The sequence below is a fragment of the Lynx canadensis genome, chromosome D3 (assembly GCF_007474595.2).
Source record: "Lynx canadensis isolate LIC74 chromosome D3, mLynCan4.pri.v2, whole genome shotgun sequence".
Classification (NCBI taxonomy): Eukaryota; Metazoa; Chordata; class Mammalia; order Carnivora; family Felidae; genus Lynx; species Lynx canadensis.
Window position 1 is genome coordinate 28,054,657 of NC_044314.2, and position 24,673 is coordinate 28,079,329.

General features: G+C 40.4%; 1 protein-coding gene across 1 annotated transcript; it reads right to left on the reverse strand.

The window, feature by feature from the left end:
* Positions 1-7,102: 7,102 nt before the first annotated feature.
* On the reverse strand, positions 7,103-21,017 carry HAUS1 (HAUS augmin like complex subunit 1). The gene is made up of 9 exons (XM_030336340.1): positions 20,944-21,017; positions 19,886-20,060; positions 15,079-15,214; positions 13,096-13,230; positions 11,485-11,608; positions 11,019-11,084; positions 9,519-9,590; positions 9,238-9,285; positions 7,103-7,994 (listed from the first exon to the last, which is right to left on the reverse strand). Exons 1-9 carry the CDS (start codon positions 20,971-20,973, stop codon positions 7,944-7,946), a joined length of 837 nt encoding a protein of 278 aa, XP_030192200.1. The 5' UTR covers positions 20,974-21,017; the 3' UTR covers positions 7,103-7,943.
* Between the last annotated feature and the right edge of the window lie 3,656 nt (positions 21,018-24,673).

A 24,673-nucleotide genomic window follows, 5' to 3' on the forward strand; every position in this document is an offset into this window, starting at 1 on the left:
TGAGAGGAAGCCAAGGTCAGAAGGACACGCGTGCAGCGTGGTACCAAACACAGCTGGCAGAGTGGCCTCTTCAGTTTGTCTCTCGTCAAAGACAGGACACACAGGTACAGGGTGCTGGCCACACTGTGGTGTGCCATTGGTCACGTGCTCCCATGATAAATCACAAGAAGAAGATCCCCTGGCAACCAAACAGGCTCCAAGGACATCCACACACAATCCTCAGTCTACTCTTAAAATAGCTTCGGAAGCATCTTGATGAGGAACGGCTTTTCATTCATGCTGCACTTCTTACCCAACGTGCGGCTCCACAGGCCTCCCATGCAGCAGAAGCTGTGACAGCTAATCCTATTCTGCTGGCAACTCAAGCCCCTGCCTAGGCCATGACTTCTCTCTCTCTCTCTCTCTCTCTTTTTTTTTTTTTTTTGGAAAGGTTTTATTTTTAAATAATCTCCACACCCAACACGGGCTTCGAACTTACAACCCGGAGATCAAGAGTCGTATGCTCTGCTGCCTGAGCCAGCTGCGTGCCCCAGGACTTCTTAATTTAGTATAAGCAAAGGCACATCTACCGCCAGTACTGCCCTTCCCACAAGGCGGAATATGAGGCAAAGCACAGGGCCTCTTCACGGCATGGCCCTCAATAATGCAATGGTTCCTCGATTTGTGCCACCCTGGCTGGACTCGTGCAGACAGCTGAAACTGGGGGGAGAAAGTTTCACAGACCTGGAAATGGGGGTGTAATGAAGCAGCACAAGCAAAATGGTCAGAGCAAAATGGTCAAAATCAGGTATCAAAAGCCGGCTTCAGGCAGAGACAACGGCACACAATGTACGCTCCTAGATTGGAAAAACAATTGTTATGAAGTACATTATTTTTTTCATAAACATTTTATCCGCCTGAGCATCCCATGGGTTTTTTTGAAAAGATTTTATTTTTGAGTAATCTCTATACCCACCGTGAGACTCGAACTTAGAACCCCAAGATCAAGAGTCGCAGTTTCCACTGACTGAGCCGGCCAGGTGCCACTGAGCATCCTGCATTTAAAATTTTTTTTTCACATTTATTTATTTATTTTTGAGAGACAGAGAGAGACAGAGCACAAGCGGGGCATGGGCAGAGAGAGAAGGAGACACAGAATCTGAAGCAGGCTCCAGGCTCCGAGCTGTCAGCACAGAGCCTGAAGCGGGGCTCGAACCCACAAACGGCGAGATCGTGACCTGAGCCAAAGTCGGATGCCCAACTGACTGAGCCACCCAGGCGCCCCAGCATCCTGCATTTAAAAAGCTGAAGGGTGGGGGCGCCTGGGTGGCTCAATGAGTTAAGTGTCCGACTCTTGATTTCGGCTGAGGTCATGATCTCATGGTTCATGAGTTTGAGCCCTGCATTGGGCTCCATGCTGATAGCAAAGAGTCTGCTTAAGATTCTCTCTCTCCTTCTCTCTCTGCACCTCCTCCACTCTCACTCACTCACTCACTCACTCTCTCTCTCTCTCTCTCTCTCAAACAAAAGAGAAATAAAAACTGAAGTATAATTAACAGTGTTATATTAATTTCAGGTGTAAAACATAATGATTCAACAATTCTATACATTACACAGTGCTCACAGGTAAGTGCAGTCAGTCATTGTCACCAAACATTTTTACAATCTTATTGGCTATATTCCCTATGCTGCACTTTTTACCTCTGTGACTTTTTTGTAACCAAAAGTTTGTATGTCTTAATCCCCTTTATCTATTTCACCCATCCCCCCACCTGTGAGGCACATTATTTAGACAACCAGAGAAATTTGAGTCTGGACTATGTATTAGATAGCAATATTTCATCAGTTAAATTTTCCGAATTTGATCACTTTACTGTGATTATCTAAGCATGTCTCTGTACTTAAGAGATCGATTTAGGGGGATATTTAGGGATACAGCAGTGGTCTCTATAGATAGACATGAAGTCCAGGGGTCAGAATTAGAGACAAAAACCAGAAGCTCCTTCTCACACACTGCCCCCCAACCCACATCCATATGGGTGCATTTGATGTTTCCAGAAAATATGCATGCTAGAGACCTGGAAATGGAATTAGAACAAAAGGCTGAATTCTGGGCTGCTCTGGCTATCTGCTTGCCCACACCACGCATCTACGTGCAGAGATGGACACTCACTTCGCTACGTCATCTGTGATAGAAACAGCTCCACTTCTTCCTTGTTAATCTGCATACCTTTTCTTCAACAGCTTTATTGAAATATAATTCACATACTGTACAATTCACCCATTTAAAATATATAATTCATGGGGCACCTGGGTGGCTCAGTTGGGTAAGCATCCGACTTCAGCTCAGGTCATGATCTCATGGTTTGTGAGTTCAAGCCCCATGTCAGGCTCTGTGCTGACAGCTCAGGGCCTGGAGCCTGCTTCAGACTTCATCTCCCTCTCTCTCTGCCCCTCCTCTGCTCATGCTCTGTCTCTGTCTCTCTCTTTCAAAAATAAACATTAAAAAAATAATAAAGTATATAATTCAGGGCACCTGGTTGGCTCAGTTGGTTGAGTGTCTGACTTCGGCTCAGGCCACCATCTCACGGTTCATGAGTTCGAGCCCCACATCAGGCTCACTGCTGTCAGTGCCATGCCTTCAACAGATCCTCTGTCCCCTTCTTCCTCTGTCCCTCCCCTCCCTCTCAAAAATAAACATTAAAAAAATAAAGTATACGATTCAATGGTTTTCAATATATTCACAGACATGTGCAACCATTACCTCCAAAGGAACACTGTACCCTTAGCTCTCAGCCTGTACCTCTCATCCTCCCAGCCCTAAGCACCATCAATTGACTTTCTATCTCTGGACATTTCATATGAATAGAATCCTATTACATGTGGTCTTTTGTGACTGTCTTCTTTCACTTCCCATAATGCTTTCAAGGGTCACCCAAGGTGTAGCATGTACTGGTATTTCATTCCTTTTTATTTCATGGCCGAATAATGTTCCATTGTGAGGACAGAACATATTTTGTTTGTCCACTCATCAGCTGGGGGGCATTTGGGTTGTTATGAATAATCCTAATACAAACATTCACGTATAAGTTTTTGTGTGGACATATGTTTTCATTTCTTTCCGGTATATACTTAGGAGTTGAATTGCTGGGTCATACAGTAACCTTATATTTAATCATTTGAGACCCTGCCAAACCATTTTCTGAAATGACTCTAGCATTTTCTTCCTACCATTAGTGTAGGAGGGTTCTAATTTGTCCACATCTTCACCAACACTTGTAATTTTTTGTCCTAGCCAGCTTGTGAGCAGGGGGTAGTATATCTCACTCTGGTTTTGATTTTTATTTCCCTGATAACTAATGATGTCAAACATCTTTTCATGTGGTTATTTGGGCAACTGTACATCCTCACTGGAGACATGTCTATTCAAATACCTTACCCATTTTTTTAACTGGATTTTTTTGCCTTTTATTATTATTTTTTAAGTCAATTTATTTATTGTGAGAGAGAAAGAGAGAGAGAGAGAGAGAGAGGGGAAGCATGGGGGAGTGGCGGAGAGTGAGGGAGAGAGAGAAAATCTCAACTAGGCTCTGCATTGTCAGGGCAGAGCCCAACGAGGGGCTCTATCCCACAAACTGTGAGATCATGACCTGAGCTGAAGTCAAGAGTCAGATGCCCAACCGACCAAGTCGCCCAGGCATCCCGCCTTTTATTATTGAGTTGTAAGTTTTTACAGATTCTGGATACAAGTACCTTATCAGATATGGGATGTGCAAGTATTTCCCCCCATTCTGCAGATTGTCTAGTCACTTAAAAAAAAACTTTTTAAGTAATCTCTACACCCAACATGGGCTGAAACTTACAACCCTGATATCAAGAGTCGCATGCTCCACCCACTGAGCCAGCCAAACACCCATATTTACTTTCTTAATGGTATCTTTTGAAAGACAAAATTTTTTTTTGAAGATCCAATATTTTTAATTTATTATTTTATTTTAGATAGAGAGGGGGAGAGAGAGCATTAGTGGCAGAGAGAGGCAGAGGCAGAGGGAAAGAGGGAATCTATTTTTTTTTAGACCCTCATCATCTTGTTTTTTTTTTCTTCATCATCTTCTTGTAACATAAGTTCTTATATAAAATACACTGAGTTTATTACATTCTGTAGTCTTGATAAAAAGGTAAGCCACAGATGTTTTCACAAAATTGTAATTATATATGTAACTTTTGTTTTTTCTTTTCAGATTCACCTGTTTATTTTTTTTTCTTCTAAATACAATTTATTGTCAAGTTGGCTAACATACAGTGTATACAGTGTGCTCTTGGTTTCGGGGGGTAGATTTCCATGATTCATCACTTATATACAACACCCAGTGCTTATCCCAACAAGCACCCTCCTCAATGCCCTTCACCTGTTTCCCACCCCCCACCCCCACCCCCACCCCCACCAGGGAAAGAGAAAATCTTAAGCAGGCTCTAGACTCAGCCTGGAGCCTGACATGGGGCTTGATCCCTTGACCCTGGGATCATGACCTGAACCAAAATCGAAAATCGGACATTCAATCAACTGAGCCACCCAGGAGCCCCGAAACACAAAAGTTAGCCAGTTTTAGCTATTTCCATGTAGTAAGCTGGGGCAATCATAGGACTCACCTAATTTTTTTTCTCTTGTCTTATCAATGAATGTCCTGTGCTTCCTTGTTATTCAGTATCTGAAGACTATTGTTTCTTAATTTTTGTTTGTTTTTCTGTGTAAATCAAGGCAGTCAGTCTGATCACTCTTCTCCACCTGGGCCAAAAGCAGAAATCCACGTTTTGACCTTCAGAGTTTTAATTACTGTTTGGTTCAAAATATTTTCTAATTCATATTATTATTTGATGCATAGGTTATTTAGAATGTTTTTCTTAAATTCCAAACATAGAACTTTTTGGTTATTTTTTTTATCTAATTGCATTGTGATGAGAGAACATGCTGCATGGGGTTTCTGTGCTTTTGTAGTGGTTGAGATTTCCTTTACTGCCCACTCTTGGGACATTTTTTTTTTTTTTTTTTAAGGTAAGCTCCATGCCCAATCTCCAAGCTTGAACTCATGACTCTGAGATCAGGAGTCACATGGTCTACCAACTAAGCCAGACAGGAGCCCCTGGACAACTGTTGAAATGTTCTGGATACACCTAAAAAGAACATGTATCCCGTGGCAGGTAGGTATAGGATTCTTTATATGTCCATTGGATCAAGTTTGTAAATTGTGTTGTTTAAATACTCTGTATCCTTGCTAATTTCTTTCTGCCTGTTTTTCAGCTCAGGTCATGATCTCACAGTTCATGAGTTTGAGCCCCACAGTTGGGCTCTGTGCTAACAGCTCAGAGCCTGGAGCCTGCTTCAGATTGTGTGTCTCCCTCTCTCTCTGTCCCTCTCCTGCTCACGCTCTTTCTCTCTCAAAAATAAACATTAACAAAAAAATTAGGGGCACCGGGGTGGCTCAGTCGGTTAAGCATCCGACGTCGGCTCAGATCATGATCTCCCGGTTTGTGAGTTTAAGCCCCGCATTGGGCTCTGTGCTGACAGCTCAGAGCCTGCTTCAGATGCTGTGCCTCCCTCTCTCTCTGTCCCTCCCCCACTCGTGCTCTCTCTCTCTCTCTCTCTCTCTCAAAAGTAAACATTAACAAACTAAAATAAAAATAATAATATAATTACTGTTTTTATAAAATTATGCTGGTCCTAAGTTTCTTTGATTCTTACAGTGTATATGTTTGCTCTCCTTTTACTTTGAACATTAATTTCACAAGCTACTTTTATCAATTAGCTACCGCAGCTAACAATCAGCCCAAAACTCAAAATAAGCTTCAAATAACAATCATTTATTATTTCCCATGATACTATAGGTTGACTTTGTGGGCTTCTGGCCCAGGCCAGGTTGGTTGATCTCTGCTGCCTGCTGGTGGCTTGACGGGGGCTGGACAGTCTAAGAAGGCCTCATTCATATGGCTGGCAGTCGGCAGCCTGCTTGTCTTGGGTGAGGGCAAGGCTCGGCTGGAATCACTTGTTTCTGCTCCATGTAGCTTCTCATCTGCCAACAGTTCAAGCTGCTTTACGTAGTGGTTTCAGAATTCCAGAGCCATAAGAGAGGGCAAGCTCCAATACACAGCTTTTAATCCTCTGCTTCTGTTACATTCGCTATTGTCTCATTGTCTAAAACAAATCACAAGGCCAAGCCAAGAGGTAGAGATACAGACTTCATCTCTGGACGGGAGAAGTAGCAAAGTCACCACACAACGGGTGAGTGCCCAGGGACAGAAGAATTACTGTGGTCATTTCCACAATCAATTCAAGCTGCCTTACCAAAAACACTGGAATTAAGTCAAAAGAAAAATGACAAACTTGGGAAAAATATTTACAGTGCAAATCACAAAAGATTAATTTAGCTAATATACAACGGGCTCTTATAAATTGTTAAGATAAAGACAAAATCACTATACCTACATGGCTAAATGATATGGACAGTTTTCAAAAAAGGAAATACAAATGTCTTTTGTATATTATATTTCCACATATTTGTGGGAAAGGAGTGGGAAATTTTTAAGGTCATTTAGGTAACCTTTAAAAAAACTGATTGCAGGTGGCTGGGTGGCTCAATTGGTTAAGCGTCTGACTTCAGGTCATGATCTCATGGCTTGTGAGTTTGAGCCCTGCATCAGGCTCTGTGCTGACAGCTCAGACCAGGGAGCTTGTTTCAGATTTTATGTCTCCCTCTCTCTCTAACCCTCCCCCACTCATGCTGTGTCTCTGTCTCTCACAAATTAATAAACATTAAAAAAAGAACTGATTGCAAAAACAAAACCCCTCATTGTTTCATTTTCCTCTTTTTTAAAAATTAAACTGGTTGCTGGGGTGCCTGGGTGGCTCAGTTGGTTGAGTGGTTGACTTCAGCTCAGGTCATGATCTCTCAGTTTGTGGGTTCAAGCCCCGCATCGGGCTCTGTGCTGACAGCTCAGAGCCTGGAGCCTGCTTTGGATTCTGTGACTCCCTCCCTCTCTGCCGCTCCCCTACTTGCGCTCTCTTTTTTTCTCTCAAAAAATGAATAAATATTAAAAGAAAAAAAAAAGCCATGACAGAGGATCATACTTTAAAAATAAATAAATAAAATAATTTTAATTAAACTCGTTGCTTCTTAATCACATGGTACAAAATTTTTCAAAGTACAAAAAGGAACACAATGAAAACTTTCTCCTTTTTCCCTATACCACGTTTGTAACGGCCTTTGATTTTACTTATAAAAGATCTTGCCATGTAGGAATTTTTTAATCCAAATTTTCAAATAATTCTATCATTTCATTTATGGCTCCTGGATTTGGTCCTCTGTTATTGACTCTATGATTATTTAAAAGTCAAAACATTAAAGCTTTTCCCTGGTTTCTCTTACTGTCTTTTTTTTTTTTTTTTTAACATTTAAATCTTTGATCCTTGGGATTATCCTGACATTAAGGCATGAAATAAGGATATAGCACCATGGGTTGAATTATCTGTCTCTCTACTACTGATTTAAAAGGTCATCTCTTTCAACTAAATTCCTGCATATATTAACATCTGGAGGTAGGCAGGTGATTGATCAGAAGGAAGGCAGCAAAACCCTAGAGGGAGGGCTGGGGAGAAACGTAAGTTGAGTTACAGAACTCTTCACTTAGTTGGCCTCACAAGTGACTGCATGACAACTGTCATAATGTTCACCAAAGAGACCCACCGAGGGACACTTAACTGTCAGCAACATAGAAAACCCACAACAGTTTGTAATATGAAAACTGTGTATTTGGGCACAGAAATGCAATACACAACCAGAAACCACTGTTCCATCAACAGTGACATTATTATACAGGTGTTAAATTATTAAGGCACAGGAGAGGAAACAATTCTTTCAAGTCCTATTCAATTTACTTTGTTAGGGACGATGAAGCTTACTGGACTCTGGTCACAGTTCCATCATATCTACTTTCTTTGTAAGCTCAGCTTCAATGGTATCCTAAAGGAAGAAAGAACCACCATAAATTCTACAAATAAGGATATAAAACAGGTCCTCTAACTTCTAGTGTTATTTAAAATAAGGGAAGCAAAAAAGAAAAACATTAAAACAGAAATTTTTAAAAATACAATTATAAATATTAAGTATGTTTAGACATTCCTTGCTTTTACCTCGCCCCCCTCTTTCCCACACCCTAAAAGTTTTCAGACCCCTGATTCTAGTTAACATCTCAAGGGGGAAAAACCCTTTAGAGAGATGAATCAGTGTATCAGTATAAAGACACATGAACACATTTTTCTGACCTCTGCTGCTTGACCAATGCATTTCCTCAACATCTCTCACGTCACCTCTTTTCTTCTCTCGTTGACACTTTCTCATTACTTCTCACCTGGTCTAAATACACCAACCGTTTCTGCAGTTTTCTTTCTCCTTCTTCTAATCCACCCTATATACTGATTCCAGAATAATCTTTCTAAAAACTTGGCCTAATCAAAAAGCATAGCTCTGATCACATTTCATTTCTCTCTAGCTTAGAAAGTTAAGAAACACACAGCAATGTTCAGTGGTCCCATACAGCCTCCAAGTTCAACTCCCTTTATATTTAAGGTCCTTTATATCATAAACCAATTGACCTTCTTTAGTCCTATTGTCCACTGCATACCCCTAAACAGCTGGGCCGCATCACTTGTCAAAGCTTGGAAAAGTCCTCCGTTTTCTAGTTCATACACATTTGTTAATTCATTTGCTTAGAATATTCTGTCTTGGGACACCTGGGTGGCTTAACTGGTTAAACATCCGAGTCTTGATTTAAGCTTGGGTCACAAACTCACGGTTTGTGAGATCGAGCCCTGGGTCGCTGTTAGCACAGAGCCTGCTTGGGATTCTCTCTCTCCCTCTTTCTGCCCCTCCCCTGCTTGCTCTGTCTCTCTCTCTCTCAAAATAAACTAATAAATTAAAAAAAAAAAAAAAGAATATTCTGTCTTGCAACCCCCCTTTTCCAATTAGGAAAATCTATGCGAAAATGTAAAAGACATAAAAGGTCACTATATATTTTTTATGCAAAGAAACACATACACATATCCAAAAAAGTATTAAAAAATGCATGGTAATGACACACAACAGCTTTGAGACCGTGGTTTACCTGGGAATAGCAAGGAAAGAAGGGTGGAGGGAGCTGTAGCCATATCAGTGTTTTTTCCTTTATTTTTAAAAAATAGGAAGGAAAAAAACTGGAACTACTTACTAGTTCCCGCTTTGCTTCTTCAATTTTCACCTGAGCAAGCGACGGATTCTTTTAAAGAAAAATAAAACAAGGAAAGATTATGTTGCTTCAACTAGGACTCAAGGAGAAAAAGTGCAACAATCTTTTTCAAAAGGCAAAACACCTTACAGAGTGTATCCAGTGCACACACAACACTGAAACTCAGCGGAGACTTGAAAGCCTTAAACATGAACCCAGTATTTTCATGATCAACCCCCGGGGAAAGTTGGCGACGACTTTTTTTAATTCATAAAAATAATTACCGGCATTAAATCTAAATAGGACTCCAATTTTTTCTTCAAAGGTATTGTCTGTCGTTTTAGTTCTGCCAATTTCTGGGGGTGGAAAAAAATCCAAGAGTCACAGAGTGATAGAGATATTCATAACGCAACTAAATATTGCTCATTTCTGAAATAAAACATAATAAATGTTAACATTAAGGGGCGCTTGGGTGGCTCAGTCGGTTAAACGTCCGACTTCGGCTCAGGTCATGATCTCGCGGTTTGTGAGTTCGAGCCCCGCATCGGGCTCTGTGCTGACAGCTCAGAGCCTGGAGCCTGTTTCCGATTCTGTGTCTCCCTCTCTCTCTCTGATCCTCCCCCATTCATGCTCTGCCTCTCTCTGTCTCAAAAATAAATAAATGTTTAAAAAAAAATAAATAAATGTTAACATTAAGATATTTTAAATAATACATCAAATTGTATCAATGTGTTAAATGAGGTTCAAAGATATAGGAATAAAAAACTCACTTCCAATGGAAACAATCCTTATTAGATGCTTAAAATAGAAAAGTTATACTCCCATTTATTAAGAATTGGATCTAAATGGGGCACCTGCTGGCTCTGTTGGTAAAGCATGCAACTATTGATCTCAGGGTTTAAGTTTGAAACCTACAATGGGTGTAGGGATGACTTAAAATGTTTAAAGGGGCACCTGGGTGGCTTAGTTGGTTAAGCGCCTGACTCTTGATTTTGGCTCAGATTATGATCTCACGGTTCCTGAGTTCAAGGCCCATGTCAGGCTCTGTGCTGACAGCATGGAGCCTGCTTGGGATTCTTTCTCTCTTTCTTTTTCTGCCCCTCCCCTGCTCTCTTGCTCTCTCTCTCAAAATAAGTATTTTAAAAATTAAAAAGAAATGAAAAAGAAATAAAATCTTAAAAAAAAAGACTAGGATCTAAATATGCTGTCTAGGAAGACAGAATAATGTGATCAAGAGGAATCAGAATGTAAGGGAACAATTAGAATCTCAAATACATACTTATGAACTGTCAACTTTAGATTCCCAAATCAAAGTATAAAAAAATCTTAAGAATAAATAAGTAATAATAAAATAAAACAAAGCCCCCTCTTTCTCCCTCTTCCTATCAAAATACATGAAACACTTACACAACCTAAAAACCTAGAATTGCATCCTATATGAGTTTTGGGGCCTGCATTTTTACTGTACATGGAAAGAGAAGAAGAGGACCTACATGGTTAGCACATAATCCCTCAATAAATGTATTTTATAAATAAATCAATAATATATAACGGACTCTAGCAAAGAGTTTCTGGCATATAGTAGTAAATAAAGGAAACCAAACAAATGTGAGGATAGATACAGCTAACCACGTAATAAAGGTATAAATACTAGTGAACATAAAGTACAGAGGTAAAGAAAAACAGGTCAATAGTGAATAAAGCTCTCTAAAAAGAAGCAAATGAAAAGGCAGATTGTGTGCTAAGATTCTAAAGAAAGCTAAATTGGGTTAAAATAGGCTCACCTCTGAGAGCGCTACGAGGGACTGGTGAGACAGAGAAGCATCCATGCCTCTGGTGGAAAGTTGCTCCTATAATTACAAAAAAGGGAGTTTAGTGAAAAAAAGTATTTTCAAAGTGACCATCGTGACATATTTTCATCATATAACACAGTAAAGAGAAGCTACAAATCATAGATGAAAGACCACATGCATCTAAGCAGTTCTATGCTGCATGTGGGTCATTTCAAACAGTCACAGATTTGTGACAAGGTGGGTTCAGCGCTAAGAGTTGGGGCCCCCGGGCTTTGGGGCCCGGCTGCCTGTGTTTGAATCTGGATCCACTGCTAAGCAGCTACGTGACCTTGGGTAAGTGACCTATCTTCTCTGTAGTTCCCTTATCTGTAAAAAAGTAAGCATATGTCTAGTTGTGAGGATGAAGGTCGACAAGAAGTCTGAAAAGAACTAAATATATTCAGTCCTTTGTACAAACCTCTGCAGCTTTGATTCCAAATCTGAACTCCTCCGACTTTGCTTTTAGGAAATCCATGTTCTGAAGACGATGGTCAACTTTGGCCCTTTCCGTAGACAGATGCAACTCTGCCTTCTTTAGATCCCTTTAAAAAGTAGAGTTGAACCCATGGGGGAGGGGAAGGAAAAAAAAAAAAGAGGTTAGAGTGGAAGAGAGCCAAAGCATAAGAGACTCTTAAAAACTGAGAACAAACTGAGGGTTGATGGGGGGTGGGAGGGAGGGGTGGGTGGGTGATGGGTATTGAGGAGGGCACCTTTTGGGATGAGCACTGGGTGTTGTATGGAAACCAATTTGACAATAAACTTCATATATTGAAAAAAAAAAAGTAGAGTTGAAAACATTTTCTTCTCCTCAGTGGAATTATTATTAAAAAAATACTCTGGGGGCGCAGTCGGTTAAGCGTCCGACTTCAGCCAGGTCACGATCTCGCGGTCCGTGAGTTCGAGCCCCGCGTCGGGCTCTGGGCTGATGGCTCGGAGCCTGGAGCTGTTTCCGATTCTGTGTCTCCCTCTCTCTCTGCCCCTCCCCTGTTCATGCTCTGTCTCTCTCTATCCCAAAAATAAATAAACGTTGAAAAAAAGAAAATTTTAAAAAAGATAAATAAATTAAAAAAATAAATAAAAAAATACTCTGGATTAGTCAAAAGTAGACGACATACTTGCTACTTTCTACCATAGATTTTATATCCTGGACTAGCTACGGCGTATTCTCCCAGGTCATTCTCCACTCCATGTTGCCACCTGGGATTTTTCTCATGGAATACTAAGTAATTTTAAGATTAATCTATGCCAATTATTCTTGGAGAAAGTGAACCTGCTATTTAAAAAAGTGATTTAATATATCCTAAAGCAATTTGAATTATGGAAGTCTCAAAGCCTTCTTTCCTAAATGTGACATGATACAGTGCCTTGCATATACATACTTAATATTTGTTAAATAAATTTACACACCACCAAATTACTTGTGCATATCCACACTCCTGATCTATAGCATCTAATCTCTGGGGCAACCAAATATAATGTGACTTTAGGTTGCACCATGGTTTATAAGTTAAAAAGAAAAATTCACATACATTTTCAAAATTATAAAACCCAGGCTATTTAATTATTTTTAATTTTTTTCTTTCATGTTTATTTATTTTTGAGAGAGAGACAGACAGACAGAATGTGAGAGGGGGAGGGGCAGAGAGAGAGAGGGAAACACAGACTCTGAAGCAGGCTCCAGGCTCCAAGCTGTCAGCACAGAGCCCAATGTGGGGCTCGAACTCACAAACCGTGAGATTGTGACCTGAGCTGAAGATGGACACTTAAATGACTGAGCCACCCAGGCGCCCCAAACCCCAGGCTATTCATAAAAGAGAAAAAATGGTAAGAAAAAGTATGAAGTAAAAGGTGAAAGTCTGTACCCAATCCCTACTTCCACCCAAGTCATTTTTTACTTAGAAAACCATGTATGGACTCCAGTTTCTAATGTGTTGTTTTAAATCCCGTCTACTGTCAAAACTAAATCTGACACTGTCCTCTTACTGCCTGTATAACAAACATCATCACCACTTTCAACTCAGTTACTTACTCTCGTAGACATTTTTCCAACACTAAAGTTGCAGTTAGATTTTTTTCAAGTTTCGCCAATTCAAGCTTGATTTCTTCATTTTTGGATTTGGTACGGAAAAGATCAGACGTCAAATCATTCACTGCGGGGATAAAACTAAAAAAAGGATCTGGTCACATAAATGGACATTAAGGACAATAATGATAATTATTCCTCATTTCTAACAATGATTTTGTCTTAATGTGGATTCTTCTATAATCATGCTCTGCGCATTTTTTTAATAATTAAAAAAAATTTTGGGGCGCCTGGGTGGCGCAGTCGGTTAAGCGTCCGACTTCAGCCAGGTCACGATCTCGCGGTCCGTGAGTTCGAGTCCCGCGTCGGGCTCTGTGCTGACGGCTCAGAGCCTGGAGCCTGTTTCCGATTCTGTGTCTCCCTCTCTCTCTGCCCCTCCCCCGTTCATGCTCTGTCTCTCTCTGTCCCAAAAATAAATAAACGTTGAAAAAAAAAAAAAATTTAACATTTATTCATTTTTGAGAGTGCGTACACGCGAGTGGGGGAGGGGCGCAGAGAGACAGAGAGAGAGAGAGAGAGAGAGAGAGAGAGAGAGAGAGAATATCCAAAGCCTGCTCGACGCTGTCAGCACAAAGCCTGACATGGGGTTCAAGCTCATGAACTGTGAGATCATGACCTGAGCTGAAGTCAGACGCTCAACTGACTGAGCCATCCAGGCGCTCCTCTCTGTATTTTTTTATATGCTGTTCCCATTTCCTGGAAAGCTCTTCTTCAGGTAAATTTCAATTCGTCTTTTAAAATTCAAATAAGATTCACTCCCGTTCTGGAACTCACTACCCCTTTCTTTGTACTACTTATCAACAGGTTGTACATTCTTATACTGTTAAAGGTGTCACTCTATGCTATAGTTTTACATACCCATCTCCCCTATTTGACTGTGAGCAGAGACAGTCCTTGCTGCCAATTACTATCCTATTCATCTCTGCTTCCTCTGCCTGTACGTATACATAGCTATATGCCTAGCGTATAACTGGTATGTGGTGTCTGCTGAATTGACTGAATTCAAGTTTAGGTTTCTTATGTTCTTATACCTGAAACACTACTTCCTGAGAATATATATAAATTCCAAGTTTTATATGGGCAATTAAGTAGAATAGCTATACAGTTCTCTGATTCTAAGTTATAGTGGTAGTCCTAGCTAAGATATGGCCACCAATGGTAATCACATGGACTTGGGGGTCAGGCTGGGTTTGAATCCCAAATCTGCCATTTACCAGCTTGGAGAAGTTATTTAATACACCTCTCCTGAGCTTTAGTTTCCTCTTAGGGTTGCTAGAAAGAATAACGTCATTACATAAGTGGAATACCTGTCACAAAGAATAAAGGTCCGTAATCTACTCTACCCAGTAGGGTAGGGACATGACCAAAATTCACTATGCTTAATAAGATAATTTAGATTTTTTTTTAACATTTATTTATTTTTGAGACAGAGAGAGACAGAGCATGAACGGGGGAGGGTCAGAGAGAGGGAGACACAGAATCTGAAACACGCTCCAGGCTCTGAGCCATCAGCACAGAGCCTGACACGGGGCTCGAACTCACGGACCACGAGATCATGACCTGAGCTGAAGTCGGCCGCTTAACTGACTGAGCCACCCAGGCGCCCCTGAATAAGATAATTTAGGCTACTGCTTTTCTTATTGTTTACGGGGAATAATGTGTTACCTAATTTCTTTCCAAACAAATGTGAGAAGCAACCTTCACAAACCTAATCCTGAAAGAAGAAAACACTAAAATTTAAACAATGCCAGGTTTATCTGAATTAAATACATACATTTACTAGCAATGATAAGAAGGAATTAAGTAAATTCAGTGTTTTGGGATTTATTGTTAATTTCCTATACAGAATTACCCAGTGAAACAAAAAGTCCTTAGTTGAGACCTTACAGTACATATGATTACAGAAATGAAAACTGTCACAAGAATTACCTAGCTAGTGAGGAATCCTTTGTTTCAAGGGCCACTGCACTGTCAACCAAAGCATTCAGGTACCTAGAACCAGCGCCAGACAGATTGGCAGGGGAAAAATTCACACTTTCCATGAGAAGGTCTTGAAGGTGCTTGGCTGAAAAGATATAAGAGTTCTATGGTGACTAAGATGTTTGTTTTACTTTAATTTTTAACAGCTTTAATGACAACTTATCATATACCATATAATCCACTCACCCAAAGTATACAACTCAATAGCTTTTAGTATATTCACAGAGTTGTATACCCATCAATACAATCAATTTTAGAACATTTTCATTGCCCCAAAAAGAAACCCCACCATTTCTTAGTCATCATATTCCAATTCCCCAACCCATGAAGCCCTAGCAACCACTAATCTACATTCTGTCTTTTCTCATTTCATATTTGGGTATATACCTAGGAGTGGAACTGGTGGTCATATGGTAACTATGTTTTAACCATTTGAGGAATTGCCAGACTGTTTTCCAAAGGGACTGTATGATTTTACATTCCCACCAGAAGTGTATGAGGATTTCAATTTCTCCGTATCTTTACCAACAAGTTTTTGTTTGTTTGTTTTACCAACAGTTGTTTATTTGTCTTTTTTTTTTTGCATAGTGGTCATTCACAGAACTTAATAAATGGTTACTCAAGACCCGAATATTTTTATTTTTGATTATAGCCCTCCTTATAGGTGTGAAAAGGAATTGTGGTTTTCATTTGCATTTCCCTGATGGCTAATAATGCTGGCTTAATGGTCATTTTTATATTTTCTTGGGAGAGATGTATATTCACATCCCTTTCCCATTTTTAATTGGGTAATATGTCTTTTTATTACTGAGTTGTAAGAGTTCTTTATATGTTGTAAATACAGGTCCCTTATCAGATATGATTTACAAATGTTTTCTCCCATTCTGTAGGTTGTTTTCTTCACTTATTTGATGGTGTCCTTTGAGAACAAAAGTTTTAATTTTGATGATGTACAATTTATCTACTCTTTCTTTTGTTGTTTGTGTTTAGGGACTCATAGCTACGAAACCATTGCCAAATTCAAGGTCATAAAGATATACACCAATGTTGTCTTCAGAGTTTTAGGTTTAGCTCTTACATTTAGGTTTTTCATGTATTTTGAGTTAATTCTTACATATGGTATGAGGCAGGATCCAACCTCATTCTTGTACATGTGGATATCCAGTTAGCCCAGCACTGGTCATTGAAAAGGCTATTTTTTTCCTGCACTGAATTGTCTTGTTACCCTTGTCAAAAAATCAAGAGACCAGGGGTGCCTGTCTGGCTTACTTGATGGAACACGTGACTCTTGATCTTGGGGTTGTGAGTCTGAGACCCATGTTGGGTGTAGAAATTACTTAAAAATAAAATATTAAAAAAAAAAAATCAATAGACCAGGAGTTAAGGCTTCCAGCCTACCAGTGCAAAGAGCTCTGCATACCTGCTGTCCAGTGAAAGTGGTGAAAATTGTAAACAAACACACAAACAAACAAAGAAACCCAACCATGTAAAAACACAAACACAAAAACAAAACCAGAACTAAAACACAATGATTTAAAGCCTCTGGAAATGGTCCTAAGAACAAACAGCAAATGAAGAAACATCTATTCAAGAAAATCTATGATAATTCAGTAAGGAAGGTGAGTTTGTGATATGTAAACCAAAACCACTCTCTCCTTCTCTCTCCCAGTTCAGGGAGGCAGAGACTCCACTCCAGACTGTTGTAGTCAAGAACACAGGGATCCCTCTGCCCCCAGCTCCCAGCCAGAGGGCTTTCTTTCCAGGAGGAATAGGACTTCAGTGTTTCTCATCCTGCCACCAGCTCTCTGTTGCTGAGACTAAGTCCTAGATGAATGTGGATGAGAGGTGTGGGCTCCCCCACCCAGCCACTGTTCTTAGTATCAAGCTCTACCATGGGTGAGCATCTACCATGCTGAGAATACCAGGGCCCTGAGGGCCCTTGCACCAGCTCATGAGGTGGTGATTTCAGACCAGGAAAGTCAAGTCAAGAGGACCTAAGTCTGCTGTACTCCCCCGTCCACCCAGCACTCAGCATCTACACTAGGGGTGTCACTTGGAGAAAACGTTGCTATTGTCTCTACCCTCACCTCCAGATCGCTGGCTCAGAGATTTTGTGCAGAGGAAGAAGCAAGCCATAGAAGAGATAATGCCCAGTATCTTCCCAAAGGAACTGATTTCATTTGCAACAGAGCCTGGAGAAGTCCAAGCCTAAGGAGACTCTCGAAAACAATGGAAGTTATAGTAAAAAGCAATTGGGAGAAGAGTCGAACTGCGGGCTAGTTAGTTTACATGGGAGAACCAGAAAATAAGCCATCTAGGAGGGGCCATCCTTGGGTCACAACAAATATCAAACACTGCCCTGTAAAACTACTCCTTTAAGGGTGCCAGAATTTGATTGAATTAGCTTGTGGAACAATTTATGTCCCACATAAATTGATAATTTATCAATAAATCATAAATTGATTATTGCTGAAAACAATAATCAGCTGTCAATTACCAGAATTTTACACCTGGATGTGGTCTATGAAAGAGAGTAAGACAGTCCCCAAAACCACTGACATCCCAGAGTGACTGTGGGAATACTTAAGTCTGTGCCTCCCTGAGGAGCAACATCAGAGGCTTAACACCATCAGGGGTAAATAGACTTCATTAAAAGCAGTCAGTCACTAAGTAAATAAGAAAACAACAATGAAAACAAGCTCTGGGGCACTGGGGGTGTTGGGAGACTAGTACTCAGAGTTGCTACATTACCTAAAATGTCCAGTTTCCAACAAAAATATACAGGCATGCAAAACGACAAAGCATGACCCATAGTAAAATGTAAGTAAAAGAAACTGCCTGTCAGAATGACCAGATATTGGATTTGTCAGAAAAAGACTTCAAAACGGCCATAATAAATATGTTCACAGTACTAAAGGATTAAAGAAGTAACAAAAGGTATAAGGACAATGTTGTATCAGATAGAGACTATCAAAAAGAGATAGAAATTATAAATGGAAATTCTAGAGTTGAAGAGTACAATAACTAAAATGAAAAGTTCACTAGAGAAAACAAACAATAGATTTGAAGTAGCAGAATAAATAATAAGTGAACTTTAAGATAAAGTGATAAGAGATTATGGAAGCTGAAGAACAGAGAGGAAAAAAGTGGGCGCACTTGGGTGGCTCGGTTGGTTGAATGTCTAACTCTTGATTTCAGCTCAGGTCATGATCCCAGGGTTGTGGGATTGAGCCCCACATCGGGCTCCTTGCTGAGCAATGGAGCTCTCTCTCCCTCTCTTTCCCCTTCTATCCTGCTTGTGTGCTCTCTCTCTCTAAAATAAAAAAAAATTTTTTAAGTGAAAAATAAAAGAGCCTCAGAAAAATGAGGAACAACATTAGGCACACCAACATATGTACAATGGTCATACAGAAGAGAAAAAGCAGAAAAAATAGTCAAAGAAATAATGCCTGAAAAGTTCCCATATTTATTGAAAAACAATAATTTACACATTCAAGGAATAACTCAACAAATCCAAGTAGGATAAATGCAGAGAGCTCCACAAACATACATATCAAAGTAAAAATGTTGAAGTAAAAGATAAGGAGACAATCTTGAGACAATCTTGTTCTCACAGCAAAAGAAAAAGGACTTGTTATTTACAAGGAAACCCCAATAAGATTAACAGTTGACTCCTTGGCAGAAACAGTGGAGGCCAGAAAGCAATGGGACAACATAGTGGAAAGTGTTCTAAAAGAAAATCCGTCAACAGAGAATCCTACATCTAGCAAAACTATCTTTCAAAAATGAATGCAAATAAAGACTCCCAGATAGACAAAAACTGAGAGAATTGGTTGCCAGCAGTCTTGACTTATAAGAAATACTAAAGGAAGTTCTGCAGGCTAAAAGCAAGTGACCCCAAACAATAATTCAAATGCACACGGAAACAACAATGAACACCAGGAAAGGTGGCCAGGGAATTATAAAGAATATAAATGCATATTTTTTCTCCTGATTTAAAAAGCAATTGTATAACATAATATGCATACAAAGTACTGCTGGGTCATAGAAATGTAATATATATTCTAAAAGTAGTACACCAAAACAAAAAGTCAATTTTGCTGTATGTTAACTTTTAAAAGAAAGCAGGAAAAAAGCCCACACATAGAATTACAATATAAATTGCACTACACTCAAAACATGGAATGTAACACATGCCACACATGTAAGTTAGTTAAATACAGGGCAATTGCAAGTCTCAATTCTTTCCTCTTTTGTATATTCTGACCCATAGAAAGACTTTCATCAATTGTTTTTTAATGTGTGGTTAGTATTATAAAAACAACAGGTTTCCCAAATACACTCTTTCAAGCTACACAGGTGTAGCATACATACTAATAGTGTGACTTGTACAAGTCTCATAGTTCATGGCTGCCACCTAAGATGTCCCAATGGCTCACTGTAACTAAATCATGGAGACGGGGAAATAGATCAAAAAGATATGTAAGTGAAAAACCACAGGCATCTTGTATGTCAGGCTACGTTTAGCTTCATGTTTTAGGGGTTACTGTTGTGCTATCAGAGTACCAATTGAATTTATATTATAATGACATTTATTGCTTATTAAGTTGCTGTAACAAAATGGGAGGCAAATCTGGGTAAAATAAAGAAGCAAAACTAACAAGCAGTCTACCTTAAAGCTTGTATACTTTAGCGTTATATATAAAATGTAGTCATCTCGAGTTATTACCTTATTCAAAACTCTTACTAATCTCACCTTCTGATTCATATTCGCTTGCTTTCTGTTTCAAGTCCTCTATTACCAGGCAGACATCCCTGTCCCGGACTCTGTTGCGTTCTGAAAGGTGATGTAAAATCTCCGTGGTCCGAGGATTCACCTCATATTGCGGAATGGGGTGATCTCCAAATATTTTTTTCAACCACGCAGCAACCTAACCATTAAAAGAAAGGCAAAGATTATAAACCTTGTTTATTGTAAAAGCATGAAGCAAATATTCGAAAGAAGTGATCAGAAGCAAAGAAAATGTGTTGTAGAAATGTTCTATTTATTTCACATTATAATTTGTCTTTACGGAGATAGATACTAGACGTCAGGAGACAAAAGTGAGCAAGCACAAGTAAAAAAATTACCATAAAACAATCTATATTTTCCTAAAGCTATAAAGCTGTATACGTTAATAATGTGCATCACTCTGATAATTTTAAAGCTCAATATGAAGGTGTTCAAGCTTTCTTATACGTGAAAAGTCTGAAAAAAAAAGTTGCCCCCAACAACACACCAAAAGCCCCGCTGTTCTGGGAGGCACCTAGAGTTGGGATGCAGGCCGAGGAATCAGGTCAGGTGTGAAAATCCTACTAGGAAGCAGCAGTGAACGGGGAAGCTTGGCTGTAAGGTGGGTTTGGATTTGGAAGTCCCACTCCAGTCGGCTGAGGGATCTCCTACCAGGGGGCTCTTCCACCGCTGTCCAAGCCCGAGTCCCAGCAAGGAGAGGCCCGGGCAAGGAAGGGAAACGCCCTTTCTGGGGGGTGGGGGGTTCTAAGCGGAGTCGGGCTCCCAGATCGCCAAGGCGGACTAAAGACCGATCCGCGTAGCAAGGGGAGGACAAAAGTTAAAATGGTGCGCCCAGGAGATGCGCGGGCGAGGAGTGTGTCGCCAAAGGCGCCGTTTCCAGGACGCCTGGATTCATATTCGCTTGCTTTCTGTTTCAAGTCCTCTATTACCAGGCAGACATCCCTGTCCCGGACTCTGTTGCGTTCTGAAAGGTGATGTAAAATCACCGCAAAGCCCGCAAAGCCCGGCTCCCGCCCCATCACCTGCGCCTCTTTCTCTTCCTGTGCTTCCATAGCCGCCGTTCCCTCAACTTCTCGAGAAGCTCCTCACGAGAGAAGTGCCGAGCTCGCTCGGAAGGCCCCGCCCATACACCGTTGGTCCCGCCCCTTCTGGGCCAAGGGTTTTTGGGAGTTGTGGTTTTTTACCAGGACTCTGGGCCTCTGAGTCCTTGGGCCAGGCTGGTGGAAGACTCCAGCACCGGAGCCTCTCTTCACTTGCTGCTTCTATGCTCTCTCCGCTTTCCGTGGTATCATTTCCTGGGTGAGAAGTACACCTGTCTAGAACCAGCCTGTTCTTTATTTCTTATATTTTTATTTCTGAATTGAATCATTTGTCTTTAAAAAAAAAACTGCAACTTGTTTTTTCAATAACTGATATTTGTTTCTTCCACACGGAGTGCATTAAGTTAAATGTTTTATTTTTACCTGAGCAATATGAGCCGCAGCAATCTTAATCTTATCCCTTAGTTTTCACTGCCAAATTGCTATCTGTGCTGGAGGCTATTTTAAAACAGTTGCCAGCTGGGGCGCCTGTGTGGCTCAGTCGGTTGGTTGAGCTTCAGACTCTTGATTTCAGCTCAGGTCATAATCCCAGGGTGGTGGGAGGAGCCCCCCCACTTGGGCTCTGCACTGAGTATGGAGTCTGCTTGGGATTCTCTGTCTCCCCCAACCCCCTCTCTTCTCCTCTCTGTCTCTGTCCCTCCCCCACTCATGCAATCTCATCCTCTTTCAAAATAACATTTATTTTTTAAAAAGGAACATAATTTGCTTTAAAAAATAAAACAGTCGGGGCGCCTGGGTGACTCAGTCGGTTAAGCGTCCGACTTCGGCTCAGGTCATGATCTCACAGTCCGTGTGTTAAAGCCCTGCTCAGAGCCTGGAGCCTGCTTTGGATTTTCCTCTCTCTCTGCCCCTCCCCTGCTTATGCTCTGTCTCTCTCTGTGTCTCAAAAATAAATAAAAACATTAAAAAAAATAAAAAATAAATAAAACAGTTGACAGGAGTCAACTTGTGACATTGTTGCTGCTGCTCAGCCATTCTTCCATTCATTTCTCGCCTTTCCTAAAATTCTCCATCCAGTAGTTAACACGAAGAGAGGTTCTCTATATTTACACAGCAATATATAGTTTTCTATGTGTTTTATTTCAGTTTAATTCTTTTTTAATTTTCTTTTTTAATGTTCATTTAATTTCAAGAGAGATAGAGGGTGAGCAGGGGAGGGGCAGAGAAAAAGGTAGACACAGATTCTGAAGCAGGCTCCAGGCTCTGAGCTGTCAGCAAAGTGTCCAATGCAGGGCTCAAACCCATGAACCATGAGATCATGACCTGAGCCAAAGTTAGACACTTAGCCAACTGAGCCACTCAGGCATGCCTTTAGTTTCATTTTTACAAGTAGCTGGTAAAAATAGATGAACAAATTTTACCTATTTTCATGTTAACACACACACACACACACACACACACACACACACACACACACACGGATTAAATGAATTGACCAAGATTAGGTAGTAGAAGCTAGAATCTGACCATAATGTTCTGGTTCCGATTGAGTGTTTATCTTTGAAGGCTAGTTAGACCACACTGTTGCCTGCAACCTCCTGTAATATACTGTTATACCAGGAAAGGTAGACCGTGTACTCGACTGCCTGATATATGTGGTTTAAGACCAAATTGTGGAGTAGTCTTACCACTAAATATCTTTCTTCTAAGTCATGTGCATATTTAAAATGACGAAACCTTTCTTTTCAAAGGAATTTTATTAACTAGTGAATACTATATTGTATGGCTTGTTTATTCTTTTTGTTTTACTCAAATATATCTCTGCTCAGTAACCAAATATCTGGTAAGATGGTACAGCCCCTGAATGGGAAAAAGTTATCTTTATGCCCTTTGTCCACTTTCATCACTACAAATTTCACAAAATAACTCTCCAACTTTGTTGTTTTTACAAACCATTTTTTTTTCTGTTAGCCTACTATTACCCATGAGGAGAAGGATGCTCACCTTGAAAATAGAGTAGAATTTTAGGGAAAGGGATTGCTGACCGTACATTTACAAGCCATCTTTTAGGAAATGACCCTTTCAACCCAGATATTCATATGCCCTACCCAAATTAAGGTTTTAGGTGTAATCCAGGATTTGGCAAATGAAGCTGAAAGATGCTTCTCAGAACACTTACAAGTGAAGGCAATATTAATAGTTTTACTATCACAAAATACCCCATATCTTACCCCCCCAATTCTGTACATATCACAAAAAATCTCAATAAAAATTCTGTATGTGTATGTGTGGGAATAGTTCTGCCCCAATCTTTTTTTTTTTATGTTTGTTTTGAAAAAGAGAGAAATAGAGAAAGTCCAAATAAGCTAGAGCAGAGTGAGAGGAGAGACTCCCAAGCAGGCTCCTCACTGTCAGCACAGAGCTGGATTCCATTAACCATGAGATCATGACCTGAGCCAAAGTCAGACACTCAACGGACTGATTCACTTAAGTGACAGGGCACCCCAGGAGCCCCAGTTCTGTCCCATATTTATATATATATTATAAATTATGTATATAACATATAATATAGTAATATATGTTATATATATATCTATATGTATCTAGTGTTTTATAAATAATTATAAATAATTAGTGTTTATTTTTGAGAGAGAGACAGAGCACCAGCTGGGGAGGGGCAGAAAGGGAGACACAAATTTGAAGCAGGCTTCAGGCTCCCAGATGTCAGCATGGAGTCTGACACCGGGCTAGAACCCACGAACTATGAGATCATGACCTGAGATCATCACTTGAGCCAAAGTCAGATGCTTAACCCACTGAGCCCCTCAGGCACCCCTGCCCCAATCTTAATGTGTAGATATAGAAAAGATTTTTTCTTCATTTCCATTGCATTCCAAATTTAAAAGCATAGTCCCTGCTGTCATGAAACTAGTTGCTGGTAGAGAAAACCTTGACTTCTGGTCCAGTCTGTGGTGGGACTTCTGATTCTGGTCCACTCTCAGTAGAATTGGCAACCACTCTTCTTGAATTGTGTTTGTTATCATTAAAAACTTGTTCTAATATACAGTATTCATTTAGAATCTAAAAGAACTGCGATTTTCCAATTTGAGCGCGTACTGGATCACCTAGAATGGTGTGGGTGCCTGTCAAAAATTAAGATTCCTCCAAATTATCGATTTTAAGAGGGTCTGGGGGTGGGGCCAGCGATCTTCGCATTCACCAGTTCGGCAAGCCCAGGGTGATAATTGTTTACCGTTGCTACAGCACCAAGGCTTTAATAGCTGTAATCTCGGACCTTCCCCCCCCCCCCCCCATTCAACCTCCTGTCACCTTCAAACCAGCCGCGCCAGGTACAGGGTGACGCCAACACCGTCTCCCTGTCGGAAACTGGGCCTGAGCGCCGCATCATAGCAGGTTCCGCTACCCACATGGTCGCCAGGGGCAACCATAAGGTAGACTCAGTAGGTCAAAATAAATGTGTGACGAATGCCTGGACCGAAGCTGGCAAAGGTCTAATCACTCATTTTTTTTTTTTAATCACTCATTTTTAAGTTTAAATCTAAAAATAATATTTAAAAAAAGCAACTCCACCCCCAGCCCTCCTCTAAAAGGCAGATTCGCGTCCGGAGGCGAACACGAGGGGCGGTACTTCCGGGTCAGGTGGACCGGCTGCCTTGACCTTCCTTGCCGCTCAGCCATTTTGTCCCAGTCA